Below are 15,068 nucleotides of genomic sequence, written 5' to 3' on the forward strand. Positions count from 1 at the left end.
CTTTCACGTGTCAGATTCAAGTCTGCACAGATGTGAACTGGCAGCCTAGTTCTTGTGTCCTCTGCCTTCCCACCACAGTCGGGACTGTTTCCTCTTCGTTGGAGAGCGGAAGTGAGCTCTTCCTTTCCTACATTGCTTTCTGTTAGGTGTGTGGGTGCTAGGAACCAGACTCCAATTCTCTGTATGAGCAGCAAGTGCTCTAACCACACTGAGCCATGCTTCCAGGTCTATAATATGAATTTTAAGAGCAAAGTATCTAATGCGGTGGTGCATGCACTCAGGAGGCAGAAGCAGGCAGATCTCTGTGAGTTTGAGGACAGCCAGGACTACAGAGTGAGACAAACGTGTAAAATAAAATGTTTTCTGAAGTCTCAAAGGAAATACCTGTTTTGTTTTATGCCTCATTTAATCAGTCTTAATGTCTCGCACTCAGAACTTGAAATGTGAATCTATTTTTGTAAAATGCAAAACTCCCAGCTTAAGAGTTTCCAAACAAATACTGAAATCACTAATCTCTACTTAGACTCTGCTTCCTTGTCCATCTGTCACTCTTGTGACAGAGCTTCAAGATGGCCGGAGAGAGGCTTTCCAGGCTAAGGCTGTCCTCTGTGTGCAGAGATAACGGGAGGCCCAGAGGAGGGTTCGGGAGTGAGGGGCAGGCTCAGGTGTCTGGCTTGAGAGGAGCCTGGGGTGTCAGAAACATTTAGCACATTCATCTTCCGTGTGAAACTGGACTGCCATGCATTCTGTTTTTACATGGCCACCCTGTGACACACTTTGTGTGGTGTTCTGAGGGAAGAAGAGGCTCCCATTACCAGGTCATCTGTGAGCCTGCCTCTCAGCAGGCTTGCCCTGTGCAGATTATAGGAGCAGGGGTAAGGAGATTTAAAGGTTAAGTCATGGAGGGTTAATTGATTGTTCTTGCAAAAGGGACACCTGGATTTAAGAGGTTTGTGAAGAAAATGCAAACACAAATAAGAAAAAAAAAAAGCTGAAAGAATACATGCAGAATAAAGAAAATACCAGCACTGGAAAAGCAACAACAAGTCACAGTCTATTGAGGGAGAGCATCGAATTGATTTTTAGTTCCCACCTCAATCAAGTGCTCCCTGTCCACACTGTGGGATGACAGACTCAGGCACTAGGGAGGTCACCTGACTTTGACCCTAGCACACTGCATAGCCGGGTGCGGAGGAGCACTCTTGCATTTCCCACACTCACTGTGTGATTGAGGGAGGATTAGGAGTTCATGCTGTACGGATACTTAGTGACTTTGAAGCCAGCATCCAGTTAAGTGAGACATTGTCTCAAAAATGAACAGACTTGATTCCAGTGACAGGTAGTGGATCACAGATTTCTCTCTTTGTCTCTGCATCAAGCCCCTGTACTGTCAGAATCTTTTGATGCAGTGGTGCAGCCGCCTGCAGCCACGGATCAACCGGGTTCACCTGAAAGGGGGCAGGGAATGAAAGGGAGGCAGAGAGCGAAAAGAGATGAAGCCAAGACAAAGTTCTCTGATTAAGGCTCAAAGCTTTAATGTTCAGCTTCTCGATTTAAAGGGAAAGACCCCGCCCAAACCCTTCCTAGTTTCAGCCGGAGAGATGGTTGGGATAATCCTTTCTTGGTCATGGTCACGGACGTAGATGTCTCAAGGCAAGCCCAGGGGCAGTTCTTCTAAGTTTCATGCAGCCAAGGTGGTAGCTCCACCTAGATCGTATCACTTGGTCTGTTGTGGTAAACTAGGTCTCTCAGGCCTGCTCAAGGCCGGGGGAAGGACACACAGTGGAGTGATGCTCTACCCAATGGGCATGGCAATATGTCATCAGGAGTCATTCACTGCTGTGTTTCTTTAGCAGAATAATAGCATGTTTTCCTCTAGGCCCGTGACTTATCTAGTTAGTCTCAGGTTTTTGGCCACGCAAGCAGTGTAATGTATGGGTTCCATTTCATAGAATGGGCCTTTAAATCTAATACAAAAGTGACTGGTTACTCCCGTAACTGTAAGCGAGGGTAGAAAGAAAAGCTTATTTGAGGAATCAAAATGCTGAGCTCTCTTGGCAGGGGAGAGGGTGTGTGGACGGAGCAGGAAGCTTTTAGGGGACAGGCAAGGAGAGGAGCAGGCCAGAAAAGCGTAGGTATTAGTGCAGGGTTAGTCAGGAACTAGATGCCCTTGGCAGAGGGTCAGGTCCTTAAGGGATTCAGTGACTTTCTTGGTAAACACAATCCTGTCAGATGCGGAGTTTAGGACCTTTTTGTACTCCGTAATAGTCTTTCTGTTTACCGGGTCAAATCAGAGTCTTTCTGTTTAGGGCATAATCACTAGCACTGCCATTTGGGGCCACTTTGTATCAACAATAACATTTGTGAAACTTTGTATCCAACATTAACATTTATGCCACTATCTCACCTGTACATCTTGCAGTCAGGAGTCTGTGGATCTCATGGTTCATAGATGGGTGATATTGGTGATTACTTTTCTCCTCTGGTGGTATGTGATGAGATACTTTCTAGTACTGTGCATGCTAGTCTGCAGAGGTAGAGCTTCATCTAGGCTGAATTTCTCCATGTTTGATGACATGTACAAATTATGTCTTCAGCAACAGGGTTTTACCATTAGGTTATGGAGGGTAACCAATAGCCGTGGCTCTAGCCTGAGATGTTTGGGAGAGTCCATGGTACTGGACCCCTTTGGCCAACAACTCAATAGGATGGAATCCATTTCTGGCACCAGAGGTTTTACTTGGTGACACAAGATGTCTAGTTGGGCATTGTCTCCTCCTCTGTTTAGTCATTCCATTTAAGTTCCCTTTGTCCCTGTCTATTTTGAGGGTAGGTTTCTATTTGGCTTTTCAAATGGCTGTTAGTGTTATTAGTATCTCCTCATTCCACCTCCCCTTTTTTCTCATTCCCCTCATTCCATCCATTCCCTTTTGTCTCCTTGTAATACTGTACTCGATTTCCTCTTCCTTGGAAGATTCCCTCTCTTCTTCCTGGTCCCTTACAAGCTGCCTATCCTCTGATTATTCACTGAAACATACATATTTAAAGCCTAAAAGCTAACATCCACATGTAAAACACTGATAGTTGTCCTTCTGAGTCTGTTTTCCTCAGGCAGGATGGCTGTTTCTTTTTACTTTTTTTTTTTTTTTTTTTTTTGGTTTGGTTTTTTTCGAGACAGGGTTTCTCTGTGTAGTCCTGGTTGTCCTGGAACTCAGTCTGTAGACCAGGCTACCCTCGAACTCTCGAACTCAGAAATCCGCCTGCCTCTGCCTCCCAAGTGTTGGGATTAAAGGCGTGCGCCACCACCGCCCGGCTAGGATGGCTGTTTCTGACTCCATTCACTTACCTGCACATTTTATTTTTCTTAACATTTGAACAACATTCCTTTGTGTAAATGAACCGCATTTTATGATCTATTCAACAATTAATTGATGGTCATCTAGGTGGTTTCCAATTCCTGGCTATTTGAATAGAGCAGCAGTAGTCATGGACAGTAAGATGCGCATGCTCAAGAGCGCCAGAGCTGCAGTGGATGTAGAGAGCAGCGAGACGACGGGTGGGGGGTGGGGGTGTGTGTGTGTGTCGTTGGACACATGCGCATGCGCAAGAGCGTCAGAGCTGCAGCGGATGCGGACCGCAGCCAGATGCAGTCCGTTAGACGTATGTCCAAGGATGCTAGAACCAGATCTTCACATAAATCAGTGTTCAGCTTTTTGAAGAGCCCCCTGTGGCGGGTCATATCCTGTCCAGGTGAACGACAGGCTCAACTAGACTAACTCCTCATGGAGGAGACAGCCATGTTTAAAGTTCTAGTTTTTGGGGCAAGAGGTCAAACTCAGTTTCTGTTCGTTTGTTGATCAGGAAAGAGGAAGTAGTTCTAAAAGGTCAGATGCCTCCCCCATTGCGTATAGAATTTTCAATCCTAAATAGAGATAGCTGGGTAATATCCCTTTCTAGTTTTACCTGGGAAACAGCAGGTGGGGTTCAAGACTGATCGGCGGGGAGGGTCTACCCTCTTGGGCCTCCAAGACTGCTGCTCTCTGTCTAGCTACTTAATAGAAGAACTTTGGAACCAGGTGGATTTAACTGCTTTCTCCCCAGAATACAAAGCCATCTCCCCATTTCAAGGTCAGCCATGGCAACCCAGGGACCACTATCAATTTGAGAGGGAGGAGGGCTCCCTGCCTGTAAGCTGACATTGACTGAGACTCCTTTGAGCCATGGTGTACTTTAGTAACGATGAACAAATACACCTCAGCACTAAAAAAAGTTAAATGAAAAATACATACTAGAGAAACACTTCAGGCTGTTGGAACAGGCCAGGGTTTTCCATGTGGCTCTGGAGAGTAGGGCAGAGGGAACTAAAGCTGGCGTCTCCCCTTTTTCCTTTACTAAACCCAGAAACATTTCTAAGCTTTTTTTTTAACCTCTTTTTAATATTGCTATAGAAGCCCACTGTCAGAAAAGTGCCAAAACTATGTCTGGGAACTCATTATTTTTAATTATGTGTCCATGTGTCCGTGTGTCCGTGTGTGTGTGTGTGTGTCCGTGTGTGTGTGTGTGTGTGTTGGTATGATGTGGAGAGCTTACATTAGTAGGATGATGAGTCCGTGTCTGAACTGCAGCAGAGAATTCTTACGTAGGTCCCTTATAATCTTTGCAAGCGAGCAGAGCCTAACAGAAGTGTTTGGCGCAAGCACATTGTTACCCGTTTTTAATGTCATTGTGGTCCGCCAGTTTCGGAAAGCCTCGCTTTTTTCAAGTCAAGACGACCTGGTTCTCAGAAGGTCTTTGTGGTCTACTAAGCAGTCTGGGAAATAAGAACACAAATCTCATTTTTACATGAGAAGTACAAGTACAAACATTGAGACTCTAAACAAGTCTGGAAGCTGAACAGTAGGGAGAACGGAGGCCCTGTTATTATTTAACTCTTTAAAGTCAATAGTGAAGGCAGAAATGAAGGAGTTAGTTTTTAACACCTGAGTGCAAGGACTCAAGGCCAGCTGGTGGTCCTTGGGACCTGGTAGTGGTTGTGGATATGGATGCCAACCCCTAGTGTTTGTTTGTTTGGGAGACAGGGGTCTCACTGTAGCACAGGTCAGTCGTCTTTCATCAGTCTCTCAAGGGCCGGGTTAAAAGCGACAGCCACCACACTAGCGGGGACGCTGTTTTGCCTGAACCGTAAGCCGCACGGTGATTGCGCTACCCGCAGGGTAGCTAGGTCGCACAAACCGCGACGCAGAGCCTTGGAAAACTGGATTCACGGTTTTCGGTCTGCAATTGTAGGTCTGTTGCAGGCGAGAGCTCAAGCACGAATGCTGGTCCGGGCTCCAAACCCTGGTCCCGGAAAGCGCCGTTGTGATGCTAATGTGTCGCTGAGATGTCCCGAGCCCTGCCCTTCAGAGTTCCTTAATAAAGCGCCGGTGCTCCTGGGCCCTCGATGCGCGTGCCCAGCCAAGCGTGACTGCACGCATCTGCGACGCGGAGATGCTGCAGCGGCTGCGCTCGTCCCTGCGCCTAGTGCCTGTTGGTGGCTCTCCCATCGTACCTCTGTCGCCCGCCACGCCGAACTGCAACCCCAGGCTCTCGGGACCCGCGGTGCGCCACGTGTCGCCGCTGTGCCACGTATTCCCACGCGCCCGCAGCTTCGTCATGGCCTGCTTGTCCCGAGAAACTGCAACCCTGGCTCGTCAGGTACCTACGTGGCGAAGGGCGAGGGGCGCCAGGACCAGCATCCCGCGAGGACTCACTCGGGGGGGGGGGGGTTCTGGGGGGGGGCCCCCCCAGGCTCCTCGGATACCACCCCAAGCCCCCCCCGTCGCGGGGGGAGGCGGGGGGGGGGCGGGGGGGGGGCCACGGCGGGAGACTTGGAGGTGCGGGGAACTTGGAGGTTGCCACAGAGGACGCAGGGATTGGGGGACTCCAGGTCACCGGGGAGGTCGCCACTAGGGGACTCAGGGATGGAGATAATACGTGGGTGCTCGCGAGTCGCCACCGGGGACTCAGGGACTAAGAGTGTCTCCACCCGGGAATTCTGGGGTCATGCTGGGGATCTCCACTGGGGACTGAGGGACCACTGTGGGGATTTAGGGGTCGTCACAGGGGACGCTGGGGTCACAGTCGATTATGGGAAGAAAACGTGAGGATCGCCACAGGAGCTTGGTTGGGCACGTTAGGGATGATGGCTGGGGCGTCACCGGAGCTGTTGGAGTCTAGGCTAGGAACACTGGAAGATGAGGGGAAGACTTTGCCACCAAAATATCCAGACCGCTGCCTCTGCAGTCTTGGACCCCTTCCCTCTTTCGCAGTTATTTAGCGAACCAGCTTCCAGCTTTTTGAATGCCTGCCCCTTCCTTTCCCTAGTTAATTCCGAACCACGGTATCTTTTATTTATTTAATTGCTGCCAGTATAAAGAGGTCTTGTTTTTCAAGTGTAATGTTCTGGCCGCCGCCAAAGCACGGGGGGATCCTGCGGGTGGAGAAAATGGTTCCAGCCAGTCCGTGTCCCCTCACGCTTGAAGCAGCCTGCCTATTGTGCGCCTGTGATTGACAAGACCACGAGGCTGAGCGCCCTCGGGAGATTTTTTTTCCCCCACCCCTCTATAAATGGCTTAAACCCTCGGTCTAGACGACTTACTCGGACCTTCCGGAGACAATTGCCTTGTTGTTCATTGCTGGAGAACCCCGGCTCCTGGGCTGACCCGGAATGTAAGCAGCTCCTCCTAAGCTGCTAGAAAGATAAGTCAGACCTGGGACCCGGTGGGAAGCCTAGGGCAGCCACTCTGGCTGGAGCTGGCCCTGCCTGTTGGACAGTCCAGGCTTGGCTTTTCTGTCTTCTGTGATGGTAAGACCCTTGACCAAGTCCCCGCACTGACCCACCTGGCTTTACTTAATGGAGGTTTAATTATTTTTATTTTTTAGGACTGCAGTAATGGATGCTCGGCGCCGTTTGCTGGAGAAAGAGGATCAGAAGAAGTGGCCGAGACTTTTAGGGTAAGGCATCTGGTTAAAGGCTCGAGGTAAAAGTTGCTGAGTTAATGCATTTCAGGTTGAGATTAGGGGTTGGGGAATTTAAAGTGAGTTCTTGAATTTTAAATGACAGCCGGGGCGCCGCCGCCCGGAAGACATTTGAGATTATTACCAGTCAGCAAAACAAAATTTACTTAACAGCAAGCTGCTTGTTTTGTTTTTATGAATCATACATTTTATCGGAAAAGAGCGAATTAATGAATAGGAACCGGAGGCTGTTTTTTAAATTGCATCAGCTTAACCCTTCGCTCTGCTTGTCCAGGAGAACACGTTTACAGTGCAGGATTGCGTTTTCTTTCCATCTGAATTGTGTGGTTTATGTCTGACACGGTCTCATGCTTCTCAGAATTTGGAGGGACAGAGATAAAGATTTCGACAGCCCTCTCTCTCCTTCACCAGCCCCCAGCCTGGAGGGTTTTGCTGATCTTTATGTGTGCTCGGTCGGCTCTGCCAGTTTCCTGACTCTGATACCCACTGTCAATTGTCACCCATAGTACAGAATGTCACTGTGACCTCACATCCTGGCAGGGTTCAGAGAGGGACTGGAACTTGACTCATCAGTTTCGTACCACAGGGAACATTCAGTGTTCCGGGACAGTGCTACGAACACATGCGGGATGGTGAATTCAAGATAAGCCCTCTGGTCACAACGATTTGCTTTAAACCAAAATATAGTAAAAATATACTACAGGGAGGCGCTGTGGATTTTGTGCGCGTGATTTCTGGTGCGTTAAAGCAATTTCCCTGAAGCGCTTCCGAGCTGCCCACGGTAGTCACGTGTCAGTCACGTGACCAGTCGTGGAGCCCGGGCTCGGTTCTTTAAACACCACCAGGACTCAGTTCTAATAAATGAAAAGTTTGGGGTCATACTGGTTGACCTAGAACTATACAGGGTGGCCTTGAACGCTTGCTAACATTTTAAAGACGATGATTCAGCAAATCAATACCTCAAAAAAAATCATTGTATGCATTTGAACTGAAAGGGCTTTATGTTTTATGCAAAGCATTCAGTGCAAGATAGTGTTCATAGGGTATTTGTTAACTTAAGTTTGTACACAACTTGGTACTCTTCCTCTGCATAGCGATAGCAAAGCCTGATCGCCTCTGCTTGCGTTTTATGGTGTGGACTGAGAGTATCGATTATCTGGGGGAATAAACATGATAGGCTTTATTGCAAGCACCATCTTGGTTTTGCATGGTGGTGGTTGTTGAACCCAGGCCCTTGTACACGCTAAGAGCCTCTATTAGGAGTCATACCCTTAGCCTGCTTCTTACAGTTTTCTGTCTGCTAATCGACTTGCTGCCTTCCAGTCTCTCCTCCATCCTGTTGTCCCGTTCTTATTATCGTCTCAGTCCCACTGTGATGGGGTCCCATTAAAGTGAGGATGACGTTTTCTAGCTGGGCCAAGAAAGCAGTCATTTTTTTTTTAAATCTAGTTCTTCAAAAATGACAAATCTATTGTCATTTTAAAATTTTCGTATATTTATTTGTTATTATAAGAGGGCACCATCGGTGCATGTATGGGTGGGTATCAGGAGTAAGTAGAAGGGGTCGTCTCTTCCCTTTCCCACCAAGACTGGAGCACTCTGGAAGGAGCGCAGGCTGTCAGTCAGTCTTGTTTGTACAGTGTGCCTTTACTCTCTTTGTGGGCCTTTTTTTTTCATTTTTTTTATCAACAATTTATTTTTAAGTGTTCTCTCTCTCTCTCTCTCTCTCCCTCCCTCCCTCCCTCCCTCCCTCCCTCCCTCCCTCCCTCCCTCTGTGTGTGTGTGTGTGTTTGCGCCTGCGTGCGTGCGTGCACACGTATGAGTACCCTTGCAGACCAGATGCAGTTATAGATGGCGGTGAGCCACTTGACACAGTGCAGGGTATTGAACCTGCCTGCTTGCACTCTTCCGGTGAGCCGTCTCTCCGGCTCCTTTTATCGCTTTCTTAAGGAGCTGTATTTATTACCTCTGAGTCTTCCTATGGACCCAGAGATGAGCTCTCTTCATCTTAGTTTCCTCTAATTGACCCCAAAGCTGTAGAATTGTCTTCTTCACACCTCATTAGTTTCTCAGAGAGGCTCAGACTCGATGAAGGATGAAGGCAGTCTTTCTCAGTGGAGCAGAACAGCACAGGAGCTCACCGGGAAGCCCCGTGCTTCCTACTGGTGACGCACCCTGGACTTCGGGAGAGTTTAGTTTCCAGTGCATAGGAAAAACGGAAGTGCTCAGGTGCTTCCTCATCATGGATGTCAAATCGGAAAATGGTTCTCCCTTTTAAAATTAATATATATATATATTTTTTTACATGTGCTTGCTTACTTGTTTTGTGTATGCGTGTGCATGCGCAAGTCAGAACCACTTAGAGGAGTTAGTTCTGCCCTTCTACTGTGGGTTACAAGTATTCATCTTAGGTCGTTAGGCTTGGAGGCAAGCATCTTTACCCACCGAGCCATATAGCTGGCCCAGAAACATGTTCTTAATATGCCTTGTGTTATTCCTCAGTTACTAGGCTGTCCTGTTTTCTTCCAATGGATATGATATGAAACATCACTGTACAAATGCTGGTTGGTTAGATCTCCCCTCCCCCACGTTCTTTCTGACATAGGGTCTCATTGTGTAGCCCTGGCTGGCCTAGACCTCACCAGGTAGACCAGGCTGGCCTGCTAGCCTTGAACTCAGGAATCTACGTCACTTAGCCTTTTAAAGGCTGTAATTAAAGATGTGTCCCAGTCCATCTGACTTTTTAATGATTGTTTTACTTATGGACTCGTTCCACGGGTGCCTCCCCTCCACATGGATATGTGTCCTATGTGTGTCTGGTGTCCACGTAGGCCTGAGAGGATGTTGATTCCCTCGGACCAGAATTACAGATCACTGTGAGCCGCCATGTGGGGTACTGGAATTGAACCCAGGTCTTCTGAAAGAGCCACTGGTGCTCTTGGTTCTGAGCTATGTCTTCAGGCCTCACCTCCATCTCTAGCCTTTAATCCCAGCACTCAGAAGACAGAGGATCTGAGCTCAAGGCTCTCCGGCTATATAGTAAACCCTGTCTCAAACTCTTAACTTTCGATCTCCAGAATTATGGAAATTATCTCAAATAAAGGAATTTAGAGTCCTTGGTGAAATTATAAAGGCCACAAAATCTTGTGTCACTTTGGAAAAAACTGAGTATAAGAGGGCAATCTTTATGTTAAAATCTAGATTAGAGGAGAATAGTCAAGGAAGATACAGTGATTCACCCAAACAGAAGAAGCGCCTGAAAGGTTTTTGTTTTGTTTTGGTTTTTTTCGAGACAGGGTTTCTCTGTGTAGTCCTGGCTGTCCTGGAACTCACTCTGTAGACCAGGCTGGCCTCAAACTCAGAAATCTGCCTGCCTCTGCCTCCCAAGTGCTGGGATTAAAGGCGTGTGCCACCACCGCCTGGCGCACCTGGAAGTTTCATCATTTAGGATTTCAACTAGTATTCAAAGGTTAGAATTAGAACACCAATTTCACTTGTTTTTTTGACTTATTTATGTTTGTATGGATGTTGCCATGTGAGCAATGGCTTTGGAAGCTGGAAGAAGGTGGTGGAAGACCCCGGAGCTGAAGTTATGTTCATCTGTGTGCTGGGAATGAACCAAGCTTGCTTCTGAAACAGCCTCTGAGCCATCCCTTTGGCCCTAGAACAAAAGCACTAGGTTGAATATAAGTGTTCTCTGTGTCTCAGCTTGGCCATTAAGCAGCTTTGGTGCTTCGGTCTAGCCCGGGGTAACTGTGGGTGGGCCCCACTTCCATTTTTCTGCTTTTTGCAACGCTGGGCGTTGTGCCCAGGACTTTACACACTGTAGGCAAGTGTTCTGCCTCTGCAGCTTAGGCTCTGGAGGCATTTGAGGTGAAGTGTTCACAGTATACAATCTTATAAATGAGACTGTGGTTGTCTTAACCTGGAGATTTGAACTCAGGGCCTCTTGCTTTCACAAGTACTCTTTCCCATTGATCTATCTCCCTACCATGGGAAAACTTAAAAACTCTAAGCTAGATCACGTTTCAATGGACCCAGAACCTCCGAGGGGCCAGGGGCTGAGACATTTTGTGATTTTCAGCTTGGCAGACAGTGCGAACTGAGACCTGTCTCACACAGTTGATCTCAGAGGCTTAGGGGCCTGGGCCTGGAAAATCACCAGTGTGGAGGTGGGGAAGCCTGGTGAAGTTGGACACAGCTCAGCTTTGCTCAGATTCTTTTACTTCTACCTTCTCACCACAGCTGGCTGACTTGTTCAACCAGGAAACCACCAGGAAACCTAGGAGAGTCTCACCTCTGCAGGCATCCCTGCTCCCTCCCACACACAGGCGCCTGCAGATGGGAATGAAAGAGGCTTCCTGTGCCTATGAGCTTATACAAACTACTCTCCTGGGAAGGAGATGGCAAAGGCTGTGGTCTCAGCAGAACATCCAGAGAGGCCTTGGAGAATTGGTGTATTGGGGCATAGCCAGCTACCTTGGTCCATACCTTGCCAACTGCAACAGCCATAGGACCTCTGACCTTTCATCCCTGTCCTCTCCTTCCCCTTCTTCCTGAAGTAGGGGGTCTTTGCTAAGTCCTACTCTGTACATCTGCCTGAAATACATTACTCCTAGGTCTGTAGACATCCCTCTCTGCATTCAGGTGTGCTCAGATACACGAGGCAGGCCTCTGCAAAACCGAGACCAAAGTCTTTTTCTCTACCTGTTCTCCCAAGTTCCTTTAATTCAAATTTGTTGAATTCTTCAAAGCATCAATCACCTTTTGATCTAGCTTCCTGGCTATTTCTTTATCTTCCTTTTGCTAGCAGGCTAAAAAGTTGGTATGTATAATGACCTATGGCATTATAGATACAGAGTAGCTCAAAAATACTAGGTGGGAGGTGTGGATAATCCATTGTGCATAGCCCATGCTAACCTGTACTTCTGTCCTTGGCTGACAGTCACATCGTCCAGGAAGCAAGGGCTGGACCTCAAGCAGTCTCGGTACATTCTGTACACTCCCGAGCCACAGTGCCTCTGCGGTTTAAACTTAAATAAAATGAAAAAATGCTAATAATGATAATATAAGAATGCTGATATCGAGTGACAAGGAAAAGCGGGCACCCTCGATGTTGATGAGGCAAAGCTGGAGGCTTACTTTCAAACGATCTTAATTCAGATGGTCATTGAACAGTGACATTAAGATTTGTTTGTTTGTTTTTAGCTTGAAGATAGTTTTATTAAAGTTCAAGAGAAAAGTAGCAGGGTGGGCAAGCTGTAAAATCTTGGCAGCTGCCTGAAGGAGGGAGATGGGTAAGGGGAGGAAAGAAAGCCCTGCTTCCAGGATGAGCTGTTTACCTTCTGTTGTCCGTCCATTTCCTTGTCAGGAAGCGGTACTGCCAAGCCGGTAAATGCAATGAAGATGTAAGGGCGGCCTGCGGCCAGCCTCGAGTGAGGCTGGAGGTGGCCTCTAATGGCTGGGATTTCGAAATTTCCCCGGGTCTTTTCAAGAGCCATGCACATTCCTGATTATGTCATTTAAAAAGAAAATCAGGAGCCAGGCTGTGGTGGCGCACGCCTTTAATCCCAGCACTTGGGAGGCAGAGGCAGGCGGATTTCTGAGTTCGAGGCCAGCTTGGTCTACAGAGTGAGTTCCAGGACAGCCAGGGCTACACAGAGAAACCCTGTCTCAAAAAACCAAATAAATAAATAAATAAATAAATAAATAAATAAATAAATAAAATAAAATAAAATTCAGGGCCATGGATGGCTCACTGGGTAAAAGTGACTGGTGTTGTGAACCTGACCGTCACCCATGTTTGATCCTTGGTACCCGTGGTAGAAGGAGAGACCCAATTCCCAAAAGCTGTCCTCCGAGCTCCATGCGGTTGTGTGGAGTGTGCATGCATTCATACAAAAAACCATGTGCATGTACATACAACAATAAGTAAAAACTGGCTCTTCGGTGTTTAGGGTATGTCTAGAACTCAGGCTTACTGCTCAGCTCACACCTGTTCTGCATCTTCCTGTGAGAAACTTTGCTGTTGGATTCTAAGATCCAAAACCAGGGACCCGCTCGCACAGAAACTCACAGACTGGACTCGCTGCAGTCAACATGAGGTTTGGTTTAATGACACTAGTGCACTAGGATTCTCTCACATTCAGGCAAGAGAGCCCCGAAAAAGAGCTGAGTACAGTACTTATATAGAATTCATGAGGACAAACCACAAAGTCTGACCTTTCCGGGTTCAATCTCTAGGTGACTCAGATTATGACAAGGAGTGTCTTCCTTTTTCCAAGTTTATGTAAGGGCTCAGCTTCCTGATTCCTGGAATGTACTGGCTCTGGGCCCTCCTTACCCGCAGGTGGGTTCCGTTCCCTGTGGTCTGAGGAATGTTAATCAACCTCTCCCTTCTTCCTCTGAATGTTAATCCAGCTAGTGTCCTCTGACTAAGGAATGTGCCCCTCCTGGGATGTGTCCTGGGACAGTGGGATTCTTTTAATCTTAAATTCAAACTGAGACCTTACATTGCTAAGTCTTACATTGCTAATAATCTTATTGTCAGAAACGGAGGGGGTGGGGCTGAGGATGTAGCCCATTTGGCAGAGTGCTTGGCTACTCTGCACCTCTCAGAGCCTTAATACGGAGAGGTTTAAAGCCAGCCTGAGTGACAAGAGACTGTGAGGGACTCCCCACCCCGTGCCCCCAACTGACACCACAAGCTTTCTTCTTCATAGTTTCTTTTTAAAAATTTACTTTATTGTTGTTGTTCTATAGCTGTTCTCAAGTTAGGGATGAGAACTGAGGTGACTTTGGCCATTTGTGATGGCCAAGCTGGCTTTGTGGAAAACAGCTGAGTACAGTTGTTTCCTATCTCCCTGTTTTTGTGTGACTGAATAGAAGGGCTTTTGTTTACTGTCTCCTCCTCCCAGGACAGGGTTTGCATCTGAGGCTCCATTCTCTCTCTGACTGTCCATCTTCAAAAGAGGAGGGTGCTTCTTTGCTGTGCTCATCTGCGAGCCCCTGCGCCTGGAGGAGTCGGAGACTTGTGTGTGCTTGGAGTGCTCTGGGGTTGGTGGGCCACAGCCACAGAGGCCAGTGGCTCGGTCCTTAAAGGTCCTCCTTGCTATACTGTGAGCCGCGCTGTGTATCCTGGAGTACATCCCTTCTTTTGGGAAAGTTCCACTTGGGTCTGGTGGGAATCAGGAACAGACTGTCCGCTTCCAGAATCATTTCAGCAGATCTCCCACACCCCTGAAGTTTATTTCTCCTGGCATTGCAACCAAAGCCATTGCAGGCATTTGTTTGTGAGTTAGCCTTGCTATGTAACCACAGCTAGCCTGGCACTCACTTTGTAGCCCAGGCTGGCCTCACATTTGTGGCTCTTCTTCTACTTCAGCCTCCCGAGTGTCCGGATGACAGGCGTATACCACTGTATTATTTATTGCAGGAATTACTGATTTTTATAAAATATATTTCTAGATTCATTTTATTTTATGAAATAAAAGTGTGTTTTGTCTTTACATATGTGTGCGTGCATGCATCATGTGCATGCTTGGTGCACATGCAGGTCAGAAGATAGCATCCAATCCCCATAAACTTCGTGTTTGTGACTGGCTGTGAACCACCATGTGGCTGCTGGGACTCAAACCTGGCTCCTCTGTGAGAGCAGCCAGTGCTTTTTCCCACTGAGCCATCTCACCAGTTCTAAGGTTACTATTATTTTACATTAGTAATTACAGTTACTTATTGTTTGTGGGAGGAATGTGCAGGGGAGATGTGTGTATGGTGCTTGTGTACAGCTCAGAGGACAACTTGTGGGTCTTGGTTTTCTCCTTCCACCATGTGGGTCTCAGGATCCAGCTCAGGTTTGCTGGCTTGGCTGCAGGTGTATTTACTTGATTTTGAACAATAGATTGGTTTCTGAGCACAGGTTTGGTCTATTTGGTTCTCAGTGTTAGAAGTTGTGCGGGGCGCACGCGTGTAGTCCTCTCGCCGGCGAAAAACATACACACACGCGCGCACACACACACATCACACACACGCCAGAATCCTTCCGTATGAAC

General features: G+C 47.6%; 1 protein-coding gene across 1 annotated transcript in view; it reads left to right on the plus strand.

Moving 5' to 3' along the window:
• Nucleotides 1–5,487: 5,487 nt before the first annotated feature.
• The window catches only part of Bcat1 (branched chain amino acid transaminase 1), a 48,778-nt gene continuing 39,197 nt past the window's right edge, over nucleotides 5,488–15,068 (plus strand). Inside the window, exons 1-2 of the mRNA XM_028757627.1 lie at nucleotides 5,488–5,694; nucleotides 6,922–6,993. Coding sequence (XP_028613460.1) covers nucleotides 5,488–5,694; nucleotides 6,922–6,993 — 279 coding nt within the window. The remainder of the gene's footprint in view (nucleotides 5,695–6,921; nucleotides 6,994–15,068) is intronic.

The sequence above is a fragment of the Grammomys surdaster genome, unplaced genomic scaffold (genome assembly GCF_004785775.1).
Source record: "Grammomys surdaster isolate TR1022 unplaced genomic scaffold, NIH_TR_1.0 126176, whole genome shotgun sequence".
Taxonomy (NCBI): Eukaryota; Metazoa; Chordata; class Mammalia; order Rodentia; family Muridae; genus Grammomys; species Grammomys surdaster.